Here is an 18,005-nt window from a genome sequence, read left to right as displayed (position 1 = left end):
TGCAGCCCCACCTGGAGGATGCAATGGCAGCCATAGTGCGCCAGAACGCTCACCACACATCAGCTATCAGTGGGGAGGAGAACAGAGTAATGAAGCCAGTTCATAGATGGGGATTATTAGGAGGCCATGATTGGTTAAGGCCAGTAGGAAATTTGGCCAGGATACGAGCGTAAAATTCCTGTTCTTTTCGAGAAACAAATATTTTAGGACCTCAGTTTTACATCTCCTTCGAAGGACGGAGCCCTTTTCGGTTAATACCAGCTAGAGGTATCAATGTTATGATAAGGCACACACCCTAAACCCATTTCGTAAGGAAGGATAACTTCTCAGTCCTGAATTTCATATGGGTTATAATCTCTGTTTTTAAAGTTCTACTGGAATATACTTGTTTCTGTGTCGTTACATGAAACCTGGAATAATATTATTTTACAGCGAAGCAACACAGATTGGAAACATTACACACATTAGTTCAATTAATGTTTGTATTATCCATTAATCCAGTTTTCGTGCCATGAAATTAACAAGAATAACTACAATTTTCTGACGCATTTGCTAAAACCATCGATACATTGAAATTTAAAGATGGCAATAAAAGATTAATGAAACTTTCGGCCTTGGAATGTTCAGCACTATGATCAGTTAACGCCCTGCTGGAAAAATGAGAATATTATAAAAAGACAAAGTACAAGAAACAGGGTACAGTGAGGAATGGGTGGTCTGTTATAGGGTCAATGGCAAACTTCATGCAAAAACCAAGTCCAAATCTGTAGTCAGGTTACACGTAAAACCCAAAAGGATAGTTCCAACATGTGCTCTGAAGGTCTGAAACTTTAGAATACAGCACTCAGTCCACTTGTGAAAACAAACTTACAAAATTACCTCCGGTCACAGCCGAATCTGCAGAGATCGCGAACATACACAATGCGCAGCTGGATGGAGTTCAAGCAGCCTTGTACAAATAATGTTGAGCGGCTGTAGCAGTGAAAAATGTACACGGGAAGGAATACTGCGATCACCATTAATCAAATGTCGCTGTGCACACCCAGCTGAGATTTCCCTGCAGTGGCGTAATGGAGTTATCAAAACAGAGAGAGCAGATAGCACAGAGAGGAGCAGAGTCAATGCTACAGGCAACACCACCACCCCAGTATGTCAACAGGCTAGGGACGATCATGGACTCTTCATATTGTAGTCAATACAACTGATGTGTAGGAAGAACACAGCTTTACATCAGCAGAAAGCAATACTGTAAAACATCTTCCATCTCACGAATATTGCCAGACTACGTCCTGCGTTGGCTGTGACTGTAGCTGTAAAGCATTTGTCCTTTCCAGAATTGATTTCTGCAAAGCCCTATGTGCTGGGGTATCTAATTTCACACTGGACAAACTTCAGTATGTCCAAAATTCGGAAGCTGGAATCCTACCTATATCACATGAGAGTGATCTCATTACTCCTGTCCTGGAGCCCTTGCACTGTTTTTCTATCAAGTTTCATGTCGCTTTAAAATCCTAATGCTCACCTACAGTATAAGGCTCTGTGTTGCTTGGCACCTCAGTACCTCTGTTCCTATCCCTAACTTGAAGCCCTCATTTATCTGATTCTGGGCTCCTGTTCGACCTCCAGGCTCGTTTACACTCTGGGGGTGACAGGGCCTTCTCCTGTTATGCCCAAAAGGTCCAGAATTCTATCCCCAAGGATATCTGAGAGTCACCTTCCCTGAGCACTTTCAAATCCAGACTCAAAACTGTCTTCAGAAGGGCTTTTACTTAATTGGTTCTGTGTCTGCCCCTTGCATATTCTTTTGCATTCTAAACCCTTGATTTCAACTGGGCTAATTTTGTTACCTCCTTCTTAACTTTTTTCTGATTGTAAAGTCCTTTGAGAAGGTATTTCTAAAAGCACTATATATGTAACAATAAGAAAAGCAACTCTGGGGCTTAGGAGCATATAAAGGCATTTGCAAAGGCAAATATCTGAAGGTTTTTGAGGGCTGGAATTTCAGGGATTCTGTTACTGTATTGAAGATGGGGATTTCTGTTTTACAGCCTGTATAAGTGTGGCCATTTCCTTCCCTTCAGATAAAAATGTAAGCATTTTGCCATCTGTTTCCACTCAAGGACTGTAGAATCTCTGTAGGGTTGTAGCTTTTACGACAAATGACATCGATTTTGATTTTTTTTTTCATTAATTTGGCATTGCAGCCATTTTTTCTTGCTGTTAGCTTTTATTATTCCGATCTGTTTCCGTGTACGTGGTGAAGTTTAGATGTTGTTAGATGTGTGTGTTATTTGTTGTGTTTTGAATGCACATTACAGAATACCTCCTGGTGCTCCAATGTGCTTCCTTGCCATGGGCACAGACTCATTCAGTATCACTCATTCTGCCCCAGCTCAAACAAACAGCTCAGGGATGTAGAGAGCACTAAGGCTCAACAGCTGCAGCACTACCTGTTGCCCTGCTGAGCCAGAGTGCTTATAGGTCACCGGTTTTACCACTCCTGCCTCAGTTTATGCTCAGTGGAATACTGAATAGTCAATCAGCTCCATTACAGTTTCCCAGTGCCTCAAGAGCCCTTGTCTGAGTCTCAGGACCTCCGCTGGGTCTGCTTACACAGCCTCCACCATGCCTGTAGTCTCTGCCTCAGCATCATCAGCCGCTCTGCACTGACATTACACCACAAATAACAAACTACTCCACCTCTACTACCCCCATTGTCAAACTACTCCACCTGTACTATACCCACTGTCAAACTACTCCACCTGTACTACCTCCATTGTCAAACTACTCCACCTCTACAATACCCATTGTCAAACTACTCCACCTCTACTACACTGACTGGCAAACTACTCCATCACTACAACATGCACTCATCAAAGTACTCTACCTCTGCTATATCCACTGCACTTTTGCATGGTATGGGAGGGTATTTCATTGATAGATGGACAACAGAACCTTATGCAGCCCCGCAATTCTGGAACGCATTGTCATCGCTCTCTTCTAACAGAAATTCTGAAAATGTGGATAGTTTTAGAACCTATTTAAAGATCGGTCTTTTTATGATGACTCTAAATATATAACTTCTGCCTGGTCATTTTTCCATGTTTTTTTTAATGGGTATTTTCTGTATTGTGAGTACTACTAATCCCTCTCAGTAAGGCAACCAGCCTGGCTATGACCATGATAAAAGTCTTCCTTCATTTCGATTTTGTTCACTCATCAATTAAAATACAATATATATAGCAAATGTATTATATATTAAACTATTATACATGTATTTTTTTCATTAAAAGGTACCATGGTAAAAATGTATCTAGACAAACATAAAATATTGTAATAAAAGATCCTTTTAGTAATATCTGTGCAGCACATTGAAACATACAGTAGCAATAATCCAGCAGTACACCTGATTGTTACCTGCTTGTAGCAGTATATAACACTGCTAACCTGATTGGCTAAGTTGGGAAGTGTGCACCCCCTGCTGTACTGCACCCACCTGCTCCAAAGGCAAAGAAGAAGGTCTGTCCCGGGCTGCTCTCCATCAGCTCGGTGACCCTCCGGCCCATGCGTTCGTTGCGCTTGTAGATCAGCTCCTGGCGGAAGTAGCTGTCGATCTGCTGGGCAGTGATCCGCTCGTGATCCGGCAGGGTGCTGTTGACGAAGTGAGGCAACTGGGGAGGCAAAGCAGCTGCTATTACTGACAGCAGGGACCTGGCGAGTTCACGCACCGATTTTAACCAGGTCTTGGGAAGATTTAAAGATAGGGATCTCCATTGTTGTTCATGCGAGATTTATGAAACGAAGTGTTTTGAATGTAGGGTCCGATGTCAATATGGAACTTTTAGATATTTCTGTCTGAAGGAACATTTTGGAAACTTAGATGGATTTTATTTGGAATTCAAAAGCGAAGCAAATATGACACTGCAACAAAGAGCTCTGCAAGTTCTGTAAACATGGATTATATCTGTTGCATTGGAGGCAGAAAGTTTAAGCAAAGTGTAGAGCCTCTTAAAAGTGTAAAGTTCAGACTAGAGCCACTCTGTCTAGACTAGAGTCTCTGTAGTGTTTGATGCAGACTAGAGAGCATGTGAATCCCTTCCCAGATGGGACATGGGCCCATCACCCCTCTAGAACACACTCAAGGTCCCCACTTGTACAGCTGGGTGGACTGGAGCACCTCTTACTCAAGGTACAACAGCAGTGTCTGCAGCAGGGGTTCGAACCTCCAACTTGTTAGTCATGAGTCCAGTGGTTGCCCACAATGGCAACTTACATTTTAAAAATTAAACTCTTCAATGCAGTGTTTTTTCAGCATTCTACCAAATTGAAATATACAAATTGTTTTTTTCCTTGAGTTGTACTGTATATGTAAATATGAGACTGGTCTTAACACCAAAGACGAAATTACAGTTTATACATTTCCTAGCAAAAAGGCTGCTTTATATTTTCAACAGCACAATCCCGTACAATGCTTCCAGAGAGCATGACAGCAAAGTCTGTATATCATATGATATAAAAAAGAGAAGTCATTAAAAAAATAAAATAGATTGCAAAAAGACTTTCCAATATCGCACTTCCACAAACTGCTATTTACACACGGAGGAGATGTTGAGATGTGTGATGAAGTCCACATTCTGTCGAAATGGACAGCTCGCTGGGTGATTCATGGGGTGATTGCAGGGGCACACAGTCCTATTGAAGGAGGGTGGGGTGTGAATTTGGGGTGCAGGGCTGCGGTGTTAAAACAGTTCGCTCCTGTCAGTCGAATCTTCCCAGGAGGAAGAACCATTGAAAATCTTCATAGATCAGAGCCTGACCTCCACATTGCTGCCCACATGGCTTTGATTCGCCAGCCCTTTCAGCAGTAATCTCGTACGGTGATTAATTGAGTGCTCCTGATAGGAGCGGTTTCAACACGATCACCTGGGAGCCATGTGCTTGCTGTCTGTATGCAACAGGAGGGACTGCTTGAGACAGTGTGGAGCTGTGCAACTTAGCTCAGCTCTGGTGCGGCTGGAACGCAGGAAACACGCCAATGATCTTAATCAAATACAGTAGAACACAGCGTAACCTCACTATTAGGGACAGACTCCTGTGCAGTTATGGAAACCTGGTTGAACTGAGACCCCATGCTGGATTAAACTGCAGAAGCATAATATTTGCTTTTGAGCACAGCAGCAGTAACGTTGTATGGAATCAATTTTTAAAATGTAATCATAATTAAGTGAAACCCAATGAAAACAAACAAGAAAAGGCAATACAATATTCCCTTTTTTAGTAGAAGGGTAACAAATGCTGAGCAAACACTGTTTCGAGTGCAAAAGGTCAATTGCCACAACACTGAACAGTATCAGCCAGAGCACAACTCTAATTTTCTTAACAATCCTGACAGCAAGCAGTGTCTCTGAAGAGCAAACACTTTTGCTTGTCTTTTATGGAAGACACCAGAAATCATCTGATTTTGTATTTTTGTGCAAGGTTCTTACTGTTTTTGTATTTTAGACATCAGAAAATAAGAAAAGTCAGAAATGAGAGGAGGCCATTCAACCTTTCTAGTCTGGAAGCTGATAGTTTATTGTCCCAAGCATCAATGTCCTTCTCCTTTGCCGCACCTCTTGTTCCACACTCCCACAGCACTTTGTGTAAAGAAGTGCCTCCTGTTCTCCATTCTAAAAGTTTCCACTTGTGTCCCCTGATCTGCGTTTCAGTGTTCACTCTGAAAAAGCCCACTGGGCTGACATTGTCAATATCTTTGGGGGTTTGTAATATTATAACCTCAAAAAGCATCTGATGCCATTTTCTGGTCAGCTATCTCTTCAAGAAGTTGGTGACCAAGATTGTACACAATATTATAAATAAGACCAATACATTATACAATTTTAACATGCCCTGAGGCAACTTCCACTTTTTAAATTACATATCCTAACATTTTGTTTACCTCTTTAATTTTCCACACATTGTCGGGAAGATGTTAATGATGTATCACCTCAGTTTCCTATTTTGTATTTATAGTTTGTTTCTAGTGCTTGCATGCAAAACCCTGCTCTAATCTACTTTCAACATCATTTGCCAGGTGTTTGGCCTGTCATTAATTCTATCGAAACCTTTTTTAATTTTATCTGCAGCTTCTATGACTTTGCATTATACTGTAACAAAAGCACAATTTGTTCCTTCTACCTTTTCCACGCTCCACAGTGTACTCTCTTCTTTTTGTACTTACTGGGAAACTTAATACTTGCTTTTACCATTTGCTGTTAAAGGTATAAAAAGAGTCGCTTTATTAAGTAAAATAACCCCCCTTGGAAAAGTGCTGCTGTTTGAACATGTTGCTGTCCAGTGTGGTTGTGCTGCACTGTACACTTCTCTTTTACATTTTAATCTTTTACATTTCTGAGTCTTGGACAAAGGGAAAGCACCATCCTTTTATATGAAGCTGGTACTTAAACTGGCTTGAATTGCTGACTTGTCTTTTAAGGGAAGATGAGAAGTTAAAGACCTGAAAGCAGATCCAAAGGTGTTTTGATATGAATATACAGATGGCAAACCAGGTCGTGACATGAGCCTGATGTACAGGAAACCTCAGGAATGCCATAAAAGTCATAGAGTGCTTCTCTAACTGAATAGAAAGAAGGATTCATGTGCAATTATCACGCTAACAAATTGCTTATAACCTGTAATTTTCAGCTTCTCGTTTTTTTTTCTTTAATAGCAAACCACAATACGTCTGTATCCTATAAAAAAGCTGAGATTGACTTAATTATGCTTTGTAAAACACAGTAATCCTTGTTAATTAATGGAAAGTGCATTTGGAATTCTGTAGATGTTCCTCTGAGATGTAAGAGAAGAGTGCCTGTAATTACCAGATCAAATAAGGGCTTAACTGACACGCTCAGTTTAGCAAACCTGCAATTCCACAACAATAGAAACACCTTGAAAAGAATTGCGTGTCTGCCATGAAAACAATCTGGCTTCCCAGAGCACAAACGTATCTACATCCAGTACTGTATATCACACCTGTTGAACAAAGTAGAGTAGAAATAAGCATTTCATAGGTCATTTTTATACTCAGGAGTTAAAGCTTGCAATAGTTTGCCAAACTGTATTATTGCATCTAGAACAGTGAGATTCTTCTCAAAACTCAAATTTTTATTATTTGCTAAAAATGAGCTATAGTGCATTGAAAATCTTCTTTTTGTACAGAGTTGTCCTTGGTTGCAAATCACAGGCACTGCTTCCATATAGGTGGTAGGCAGGAGTGGCAGGGCTGTCTTGCACATAATATCAAGTCGGACTCCTTGAATCAAACATTTCTTGTCACAGATAGCTCAATCTGGGAAGAAAGCCTAGTCTCTTTATATAACAAATAATAAACAATTGAACAAAAGCCAACCCTAACCAAGACTAAGGCCATGGCCTTTGAGCCCACAGACATGCTCTGTGCTGCATTGATTCTGGTGAACAACAACAGATCTATAGTACATTACACCAACATTGCAGTGAAACTTGTGTTCTTACTGGGTGCTGGCCCTGAATGAGCAGAATATGGGGTGGGCACATTTTATTCCCTTTTTAGAAACAGAGGTCTGTGATGTGCATTTTTAAGAGCAATGCATATTATAAGCAATGCCTATTCTGCTGTCCCTATTTTTATTTATTTATTTTTTTTACCGCATCATGTGCAACGTGTTCCAGAAGTATGCGAATACCAAAGGGAAAGGCTGATAACATGGGAGTTAGATGTTTGAACTGACCAAAGACTGCATGTGCCTTCTAAGTGTTTCAGACCCTGTGAGCCTTGTACCTGTCAGGAGGTACCAGTGTTTCACTCTCACCTTCACCAGCCTCCTTTTTTCCTCTAATTGTCCTTTTCAGCGTGTCTGAATACCTACAGTACCTCCATCAGCCCTGGCCACCAGCCAAAAAACTAGAGCTGTTTCTGTTGTTTAAATCTTCTGTCTGTAATGCTGGGGATGAATCAGGAGTCAATCTGTTTGGCATCATTCTTCTAATGGCACTGTGTCTACTGAGTCTGCTTGGTGACACTGTTCCCTCCTATCCTGTCTGTTCCCTCAAGGGTATGTGTTCCAATGTACTTGTACATATGGCAATAAACTACTCTACTACTAAAAATTGGTCTAGTTGAAGATGTATAAAGATTTTCTTTGCTATTTTGTTTGATGTGCATATTAAGACTCTAGCTTTGTAAAGGAATTCTGGTTCTTTACAAAGTGTTGTGTTAGGAAGGCAGATCGCTCATTTTGCAGGATCCTGTTGAATGAGTCACAGCAGCTCTTAATGACTAATTATAACTCAGTGGGAGTGAATTTCCACATGAGGGAAAGGAGCTGGTGTGATAGACTCTGTGTGTGATTAGTCACACCTCTGTGATCAAGGCTAATTATGAGGCTTGTGTGGGCAGCCAGGAGAAAAAGGCAGCAGTCTGTGTCATGACTCAAGTGTAGTAGCATGCTTGTGCTGTATTAGATTGTAATTAGTGGGAGAACACCATACTATTTGGACCTGTGTCTGGGGTGCAAGTTCTGATTAAAAAGTGGTGTTCCTGGGCAAACAGGATCAGCTGGTTGCAATAGTAATGGGGGAAATTAATGGTTATTAATCAAAATCTGTCACTTGCTGAAGAGAAAGATAGCAGAGTGGTACTGTAGTGCTTGTAAAAGTGAAGATGGTGAACTGGTGTTAAGAATTAAGTTGAGTTCAGCACACTGGTGACTCTCTGACTAGAAGAGACAACTTAGAAAATATTGTAAATGGGTTACCTGGAGATATTGAGTGGAATACTCCAGGGCTTGTTGACCTAAGTGACAGATTATTGAAGAGCAGATTCTCTTCAATTTAACAGTAACTCTAATCAATAGAACCAAGTGAATATCAATTGTAAGGAAGAGGGGCATGCAGTCTTCCCCAAGAGGGGACCAACATTAGATCCAGGATCCCAGAGGGGTCTGAAAGACCAGGACAGACCAAGCAAACACAGTGTTGGTGTTGTTGCATTAAGGGATTCATTCCTGAGTGGTGATATTGTTGTAAAGAATATCTCGGTAATCCTCCTGTCAGGATAAGGCTTAAAGGATAGGAGACTTTGATGGCAGCTTTTGTTCATTTTATCTTTGTTGAGCCTTTGTTTTTGTGTTTGTCTAGGTTGAGCCTAGTGTTTTTTCTAGAATATCTTCTCTAACACAAAAGGTTAAGCCTTGTTTTTCTCATCGGTGCCCAATAAAGGGGGAATTTCAGATCCCTGTGTGGTTTTTGCAGTGGAAAAATCCACCTCCCTAGGCCTAGGGACACCAGGGGCATCTCGACACCAACACATCGGGACAACTTCATCACAAGCAGGCAAAGTCGACCCTGGATTTGTTACGGTGTCCGTGAACCTGTGAAGAGTTATATCACTTCCATTAAAGTGACTTCACAAGTAAAAAAAAACCCTTGAAAATGTTGCATCTCGTATACCGATATCAAGGAATCTCAGGAACTTTTGAACTTTTTTTTTGTGATAAAAAAAAATGCAACTAATGGACATTTTTGTTCCTTGCATCTGCACCTAATGGCTGTGTTTTATCAGGAGTGTAGTCTGCTCTTTTGGCTGCAGATGAATGATGATAAATGATCTGTCAAAGAGGAGGGTGCCATTAAGTTTCCCAGTTAAGGGATTCCTGTCTCCCATGTTTCAGGTTTCTAAAGCCCTCAAGCCCCTCTCCCTTTGTTCTGTTGTACCCCTGGACTGCAGCGACTCTACTGCTCCAATTAGCACTATCAGGTCCAGTCAGTCTTCGCTGGCCCTCGCAGTGATAAGATGCAGGAGAACACAGGTCCCTTAAATCAGGGATATGATTTATGGGGTATGTAAAAAAAAAGAAATCCCCAAGATACCTTATCACACAGAACCTATTAGCTAAACTAAATCGAGCTTTTCTGGAAAGGTTAGTGGGGTTGTGCAATTGACATGAAATGTTTTTGTGTTTCCTAACCCCCTTCCAACTGTTTAATTTCACCCTGTATTTGCCAGTTATTAGTAATTGATACAGTAAGTTGCAATTAATTTTCAGTATCAATTAACACGATCAGTAAATAAATTTTTATATAAGCTATAGGCTTGACACACCTACTTCTAAAGATATTAAGACTGTTGCATGGTAAGATTTTCTTTCTGCATCTTCTACACTAGTATATCCAGATCTTTCATGTATGTTTTAATCAAACCAGAATTTCCTGCTATCCAATTCTGTTTGCATAATTTGTAGATAATAACAGCATGCATACAGAATACTGATGTATATAATATTTCTAGACATATAGTTAAGTTGTTGCACTAAGCATCTTGTAATGCATGCTAAACATTAAACTGGAATTATCCTTAAATCCATGTTTTACTGTAAGCAACATTTAGACAATCACTGGCTGGTTTTTCTTCCACATTGGTTCCGCTTAGAGCTGAAATTACAAAACAATTTCCTTTGCCACAACATTCTTCCTTCTTTTTCTGTAACATGCCTTTATGGTTTACTGTTATTCTAGGTGTTTTTGCTTCTACAAAGTTTTACGAACTGCACTGCTTCCCATCAGACAAACTGTCCCGACAGTTCTCTTTGATATAGACCAAGTTGTTTTTGGAAAAGAAACTAGGAACAAGCTAAGTGCTGATTAGGAAATAATTACTCCTGGTCTTGTTTTTCACCTGGATGTTGCCTAGGCTAAAATAAGGTTGCTTCTGCCTCTGTAGTTATTCATTCTTGTGTATATCTGGGTGGCTTCAGTAACAACAAAACAAATCAGATGTACAGTACACCAGCAAAGCACAAATATAAAGAAATAAGTTATATTTCACTCTTTATTGCTACAAACCCAGGCAGTCTGTTAGTTTATTTATTGCTTCCCCACACCTACATACACACCCTCAGAAAACCTACATAAAGAGCAGAAAATGGGTAAATGGGTAAATACCAAAAATCCAGATACGACCTCAGGAAAGCCATCAAAAGAGCTTAATACAACTACAGAGTAAAACTAGAGTCATATTACCATGGCTGCAACACACGGACCATGTGGAGTGGTATACGCACCATTACAGACTACAAAATGCAACCCAGCTATATCGCACAACAGTCTGCCTCTCTTCCTGATTAGCTTAATTCATTCTATGCTCGGTTTGAGGTCAGCAACGCAGATCCAGTCAGGAAGATTCCAGAAATCCAAGACGGAAACCCACTGATCATATCCAGAGAGTACAGTATGTGTGTAAAGTTTTTAAAAAGACCAATCCACGCAAGGCTCCTGGCCCTGATGCCGTCCCTGGCCGTGTTCTTAAGGCACGTGCAGACCAGTTGGCATATTCAATCTCTCCCTAGCTCAGTCTATAGTTCCTTCCTGCTTTAAGAAAACCACCATTGTCCCTGTTCCTAAAAAATCCAGAGTCAGCTGCCTAAATGACTACCGCCCTGTTGCACTCACATCAGTTATCATGAAGTGCTTTGAGCAGTTGGTCAAAGCATACATCACCTCCTCACTCCCTGACACCCTAGACCCACTGCAATTTGCATACCGCCAGAACAGGTCAACAGAAGATGCTATTGCCACTGCCCTCCATACTGCCCTCTCACACCTGGATAAGAAAGGAACATATGTGAGAATGCTGTTTGTTGATTACAGCTCAGCATTCAATACCATAGTGCCCTCAAAGCTCATCATCAAGCTCCAGGACCTGGGACTGAACACCTCCCTCTGTAATTGGATCCTGGACTTCTTGACAGAACTTCCGCAGGTGGTGAAGGTGGGCACCAACATATCCTCTACCCTGACTCTAAACACTGGAGCCCCCCAAGGCTGCATGCTTAGTCCTGTCCTCTACTCCTTATTTACCCATGACTGTGTCACCAAGCATAACTCAAACTCCATCATCAAGTTTGCGGACGATACAACAGTCATTGGCCTGATCACAGATGGTGAGGAGTCTGCATAGAGGGAGGAGGTTGAAACCCTGGCAGTATGGTGCCAGGAGAACAACCTCTCTCTGAACATCAGTAAGACTAAGGAGATGATTGTGGACTATAGGAAATATCAGGGTGGAGACCACACACCTATTCACATCAATGGGACTGCAGTGGAGAGGGTCAGCAGCTTTAAGTTCCTGGCAGTTAACATCTCAGAGGATTTAACCTGGACCCACCACACCAACACCGTGGTCAAGACAGCACGGCAGCCCCTGTTCTTTCTCCGCAGGCTAAAGAACTTCGGCATGCCATCACATATCCAGGCCAACTTCTACAGGTGCACTATTGAGAGCATCCTGACTGGTTGCATCACTGCCTGGTATGGGAGCTGCTCCGCACGGGATCGCAAAGTACTGCAGAGGGTGGTGAAGTCAGCGCAGCTCATTACCGGCTGTGAGCTGCCAAACATCCAGGAGATCTACTCAGCGAGATGTCTGATGAAGGCCAGGTCCATTCTCAGGGACCCCAGTCATCCCAGTCACAAACTGTTTTCCCTCCTACCGTCTGGTAAACGGTATCGAAGCATTCGGTCCAAGTCCAACAGACTACGGAACAGCTTCTACCTCCAGGCAATAAGACTGCTAAATAGCCAACCTGTAGCTCCTTAGCAAATCACCTGTAATGGCTACATGGACACACAATTCTCACTATATTCAGCATGACTGCACTACATGTATATATTGCATACACCATGGACACATAACAGCTCGACTCACATTGAGTTTTATTCAATTTCAAAAATGTAACCTCAATTTTGTGATTTTTGTGAATTTTTGTGATTCTTGTGATTCTTCTGAGCTCGCAGAAAAAGACATTTCATTGCCAGCAACCACTGCTGCATGCCGTACTGTTGTGCATTTGATAAATAAACTTTGATTTGATTTGAAAAACAGTAAATTGCCCAGTAAAACCAAGAGTGAAACTAAAATCTACATTAAGCTACTGAGGAATGAAAGGATAAGAGAGGTGTAAAAATGTCAAACGTTTTATAGTTTCAAATGGATTTGGTTCGGCAAACCCTGTCTCCTGCTGTGTGGAGGATTGTATCTGCTAGAGAAAGGAGCTCAGAATCATCACATGTCAGATGTAGTACTGAACTGTTCGCATGTAATAAGCAGTTAGACAGAAACTTGGAGCTAAACCATTCAGTGCCCTATACTGTATGTGGGCAGGAGAAAATTCAAACCTACTTTAAATGTCAGAGGAAATAGACACGATTTACACTGGATGGGTTATATGATAAGATACAGTAGTTTTGAGCTGCAGAATTCTGGACTGATACTGATACCGAAGCTCAGTAAATAAAGTAAGGCATTACAATAGTCAGATCTGAATGAAATCAAGGCCATCAAAAGTAATTGTAAAAGTCCATTTTTTTAACTTCCAACGAGGATTTAATTTCAGTACTGTCGGTGCTAAAACAGAAGTGATCAATTTAGCAAAGCTCGTGTTTGGATAGCAACCTCGGTCACCTCAGTTTAGCTTGACGTTACTATCAGATGGGCTCTCGTATAGTGCACAGCCTACACCAGTAGTATCTGGCCTTCAAGTGTATCTGAGTATCAGCATTGCACTGAAACCCAAGTCAGGGACCACAAATAATCTGGGCAAGAGGCAACATGTAAACAGAAGAGGCTCCAACACAGCCCTGAGTATACAGTATGCCTGAAGCACATCAGAACATGAAATGCATGCATTGAATTATTCACCAATGTTCAGTAACATAATACAGCAGACCTGACTATCCCTTTCTATGTGGATCAGTTATCTTCACGTTAACAGAAGATGCCGAGTCTCTGCATATAAAACCTTTTTCACGACTTCAATTTTACATAAAAAGTTGAGAGTAATCACGCATGCTAGGCAGAACCTCCACAACCTTCTTTGAGAGGTGGTTCTCCTGCTCCATTCTGTTTTGCTTTTCAGATTTCATTTAGTCAAAAATGCTTGTGTGCCTGACACAAACAGGACACTGGGCCACACGGGCCTGCAGCCTGACCTGTGAGGTGTCGTGGTTGAAGATGACGGTGCCGAGGTCCCCGCAGTTGTAGTGCTTGATGAGGTCCTCTGTGGTGTAGGAGCCCTGCAGGCTGCCTGCGCGGACACTCTCGTGCTGCAGGAGGGTCTGGTTCAGAGCAAACAGCACCTGCAACACAGCGCACACAGAACACGACTAGTTCACAGGGCAGCGACACCACTGACCAGCTCATACATTGTTTATGGAAACACAAATTTAAGAACAAGAAAAATAATGACAAATGCCTGCTGTAAAACCTGCACTATTCTTTTCCCATTTTTCATTTGTTCTGAATATAATAAAATCACACAGTTCACGGAGGAGCAAAATCTTATATGGGCGCATTAGAAAAAAAATTAAAAGAAGCAAGTCCACACTGTGTTCATGTTATTTTCAATTTCATTTAAATTTCATATGTATAGTACAATCAAAATAGGCAGCACAGGGCTGCTATCTGTGTGGAGTTTGTATGTTCTTCTCATGTTTGTGTGGGATTCCTCCAGGCGCTCTGGTTTCCTCTCACAGTCCAAAGACATATCGGTAGGTTGATTGGCATCTGGGAAAATTAGCTCTGGTGTGAATGTGCGTCTGTGTCTGTGGATGCCCTGTTATGGACTGGTGTCCCGTCCAGGGTGTACCCTGCCTTGTGCCCGTTGCTTGCTGGGATAGGCTGTGGCTGCCCTCCAGCCCTGATTCGGATATAAAGGTTAGAAAATGGATCGATGTACATTCAAAACGAATGATTCAATTGAAGAGGACTATCATCGGGATGCTTGTAGCATTACACAAGAGGTAGACATCTTAAAAAATGTTGATTCATAAATTCCTCATTCACAATGACTTGACTTACATTATGACAAAACCCTGTTTGACATATACTGTACATGTTGAGTCACCGTTTTCTTATGTTGGCATTTTCTAAAATATACTACCTTGAAAAATGGATTGCTTTGGTCCTCATTTATAAAGTCTAAAATGTTTCTCATTTTACATTTATTTATACGTCTCCACCTCCCCACCCCTATGGGTCAGCAACACTATCTGTGCTGTCTTGCTTCATGAAGCAGACTTGAAATAGGATATCTAAGAAATCAGAAAGTGGAAATTGAGGCTGTGGGAGTCTGAAAAAAGCTAGCCAGCCATGTGGTTAAAACCAATACCTTGGCTTCTTTCAGGAGCAACTGGAAGAGATCCTACTATAGCAGACAGCACACCTTTCTCTGCTGCTCCACAGTTCATATTGCTTGACTTGCGTCATCTGATTTAAAGGAAATGGGAGGTGGAGATTATTTGTGTATCAAAGGAATGCATGGTGACAGGTTGTCCCATTGCAGGATTGTCCTTTCCAAGGTCCGGCCACTAGAGGTCGCCTAATAGGGCCTCAAGGACTTGTAATTCTGTACTGTATAGCTTACTAATTGTGTAATTGACTAATTATAATGCATGTTCCTAGATGGCTTTAATTGGTGGTCTTTGTGTTGATAAGGATGTGAAGGTGCACGAGTAGGCTTGGGTTGAAAATGTCTGGTGAAACAGTTCTGTTTTGAAGAATAATTCTTTTGTAGGAAAAGTTTGGATCTTTGGGAAGCTTCTGTGCGAAAGTACAGTTTTTCCTGCGCAAACATCCTAGGGGCATGCTCTCTAAGATGTGGAGTTTTCATTATGGGAAATAGATGATTTGGGTTTTATTTGTGTTTTTATTTAAAAAGACCAAAAATAACTCAGTGAAATGTGCAGTTTCGTATTGATTCATTTAAAGATTTTTATTTGACAGACACTGACACGCATGTCAACTACAAAGGTTACAGTGTAGTCATGAAGGAATTGTCATGTTGCCATGGAACACAAACCAGCAGATAAAAGCTTAAATCAGCTGCTGGCGTTGCTAAAATTGAGCTAAAGTAAACACTCTGAATCAAATATATAAAGAATCTTAAGGATGTATTTCTCTGGATTTTCTCAAAATTAATCTGTTGGTTAGCACAATAAAAATGCTTTCAGTTTATCTTTTTGAACACCACTCAAATAAAAGGGTGCAATTCTACTAAAGTTGGGATTATTTTTTTATTTAATGAGTCTTGGCAAAGTCCCAGTATCACAACTCCCAGGGAAAAAAAAGCAATTTTAAAAATAGACACTGCTGCCTTTCAGGGCTCTAGTACAGCAGATTTACAGCAGCAATAAAAATAAGAGTAAACCCACTTTAGAGAGGATTTATAGTCTCCAGGCAGCAGCAGTCCAAGTGACAGAGCACCTGACACCATGACAGGGATAACCAGCGTGCTGCCCGCCCCTTCCACCTGCTCTCATAGGCCAGGAGACAAGATGCAGCTGTCAATCATAATTAGGTTTTCAGACAGACCGTATATCATGGCCCTTCTTAGAGTTCTGAAGAGGTTAGATTTCACCAAGTGGCACATAGTTTCCCTGAGTTCCTTGACCTCGGGCAAACTCAAAGTTCCTCTCTACTTGTTACCAAGCTCCATTGCGTGAAAGCCTGTGAAGATTGCAAGGACTTCTGGTCTTTCCAAGTAGTGGAAGCCAAGAGAGATTTTAAGGTTTTTCATTTGTATTTTCTTCCCTCCTAAATCTTAAACTGGCTGTTGTCAAAGATGGACTCACAGGTTTGCACGTGCCAGGTATGCTAGGACAGGACTGAAAAGTGATTTAATTTGTGCGATGAAATGGGTTCCTACATCAGCCAAGATGGCTGCTTGACTTCCATTTTGTTCTCAAAATTCCTCCGTCTTAAATAGGGTCTAAGTCTGGGCCATCACTAAACCAGGTCTCTGATGTGTCAGAAGATGAATGACCTGCAGACAGGAGGAGTCTGCCTACACTTGCTCAGTTTCCTGTGTGTGACTGCAAAAAAAATCACCAAATTGGGTGAATTTATATACTGTACAAACAAACTGGTATTTCTGCTTCACCATTGATAAGTTATTAATCAGGGTAATATCCAAGTTGTTAAGATAGTACAATTACAGCTTTACACCAGTACAATTTGGTGACCTCAGCAAATAAAAATGGAAAACATATTGCTTTGAAGTCCAAACTGCTTGTAGTTCTAGGATATGTTATTTCACAATAATAATGTGAATTCTTTCCCTGGAAAAGTAAGACTGCAATGTAAATAACACATTTAAACCATCTGATACTTTACAAATCACAGTGAAAGAGAAGAATACTGCACCACCAATACAGTGCATTACTATCTACACATTTAAGATCTGTATATCAACAATTTTATGATATGAACAGAAACTATTACTTAATCTGCTTAAACATTATTTTTGGTCCAGCTTTTAGAGTATAAACATTTCATTTTTTAAAATAAAGTAACATTGTCACACTGTTTTCTTAGGCAATGTAATTGTAATTCATGTAATCAATGTAATTGACTCATTCCTAGTTTATGACCTTGTAAATTATTGAATTGCTCCTGAGGGTTTTCTGTGTGTGTGCTGACAAGTAGGCAGGCTCCCATGATTTTACAAATCCCCTTTAGAGATGTACTGTTTTCCGTCACAAACATCGATGCCTGCGCTCATTATGTAGCCCATACTTGATTAAGAAAGCATGTGACAATACGGTACTATTTCTTGGCGTGTGTGGTGCAGACATCAGTAGAGAAGGGCTATATTCATATAAATGGCATTACAGGTAAGGGCTTGCAGTCAGCCATATCCCGTGGATTTGAAGATACTGATAGTTCCTGTAGTTAAAAAATATACAGGAACTATCTTCTACCTACTTGGAAGATAAGTTGCTCATGGATATTGGAGGATCAGATGGCTGCCTGGGCACCACATTGCACACTTCACCTAGGAAAAGCAGGCAGAGGTAGCAGAGGACTGAATTATCAGATAAGCGCAAGACGTGGAGATTCCTGCGTGGGATATTGGCTGCCTGGTACCCAGGTGGTGAATCTCTTGAGATGAGCAAATGGGCTCCAAGACAGAGGTTGGGGCCTTCAATTA

At 41.1% G+C, this 18,005-nt stretch overlaps 1 protein-coding gene across 1 annotated transcript in view; it reads right to left on the bottom strand.

Annotated features, from left to right (window-relative positions):
- trabd2b (TraB domain containing 2B) overlaps nucleotides 1-18,005 on the bottom strand; it is a 94,950-nt gene that overhangs the window by 25,973 nt on the left and 50,972 nt on the right. Inside the window, exons 3-4 of the mRNA XM_088599164.1 lie at nucleotides 14,008-14,154; nucleotides 3,497-3,671 (exon numbers count right to left, since the gene is read on the bottom strand). Coding sequence (XP_088455290.1) covers nucleotides 3,497-3,671; nucleotides 14,008-14,154 — 322 coding nt within the window. The remainder of the gene's footprint in view (nucleotides 1-3,496; nucleotides 3,672-14,007; nucleotides 14,155-18,005) is intronic.

This window comes from Lepisosteus platostomus, chromosome 11 (genome assembly GCF_059453375.1).
Source record: "Lepisosteus platostomus isolate fLepPlt1 chromosome 11, fLepPlt1.hap1, whole genome shotgun sequence".
Lineage (NCBI taxonomy): Eukaryota > Metazoa > Chordata > Actinopteri > Semionotiformes > Lepisosteidae > Lepisosteus > Lepisosteus platostomus.
Note: the sequence above shows the minus strand (reverse complement) of the source record. Positions and strands in the feature narration are given on the sequence as shown.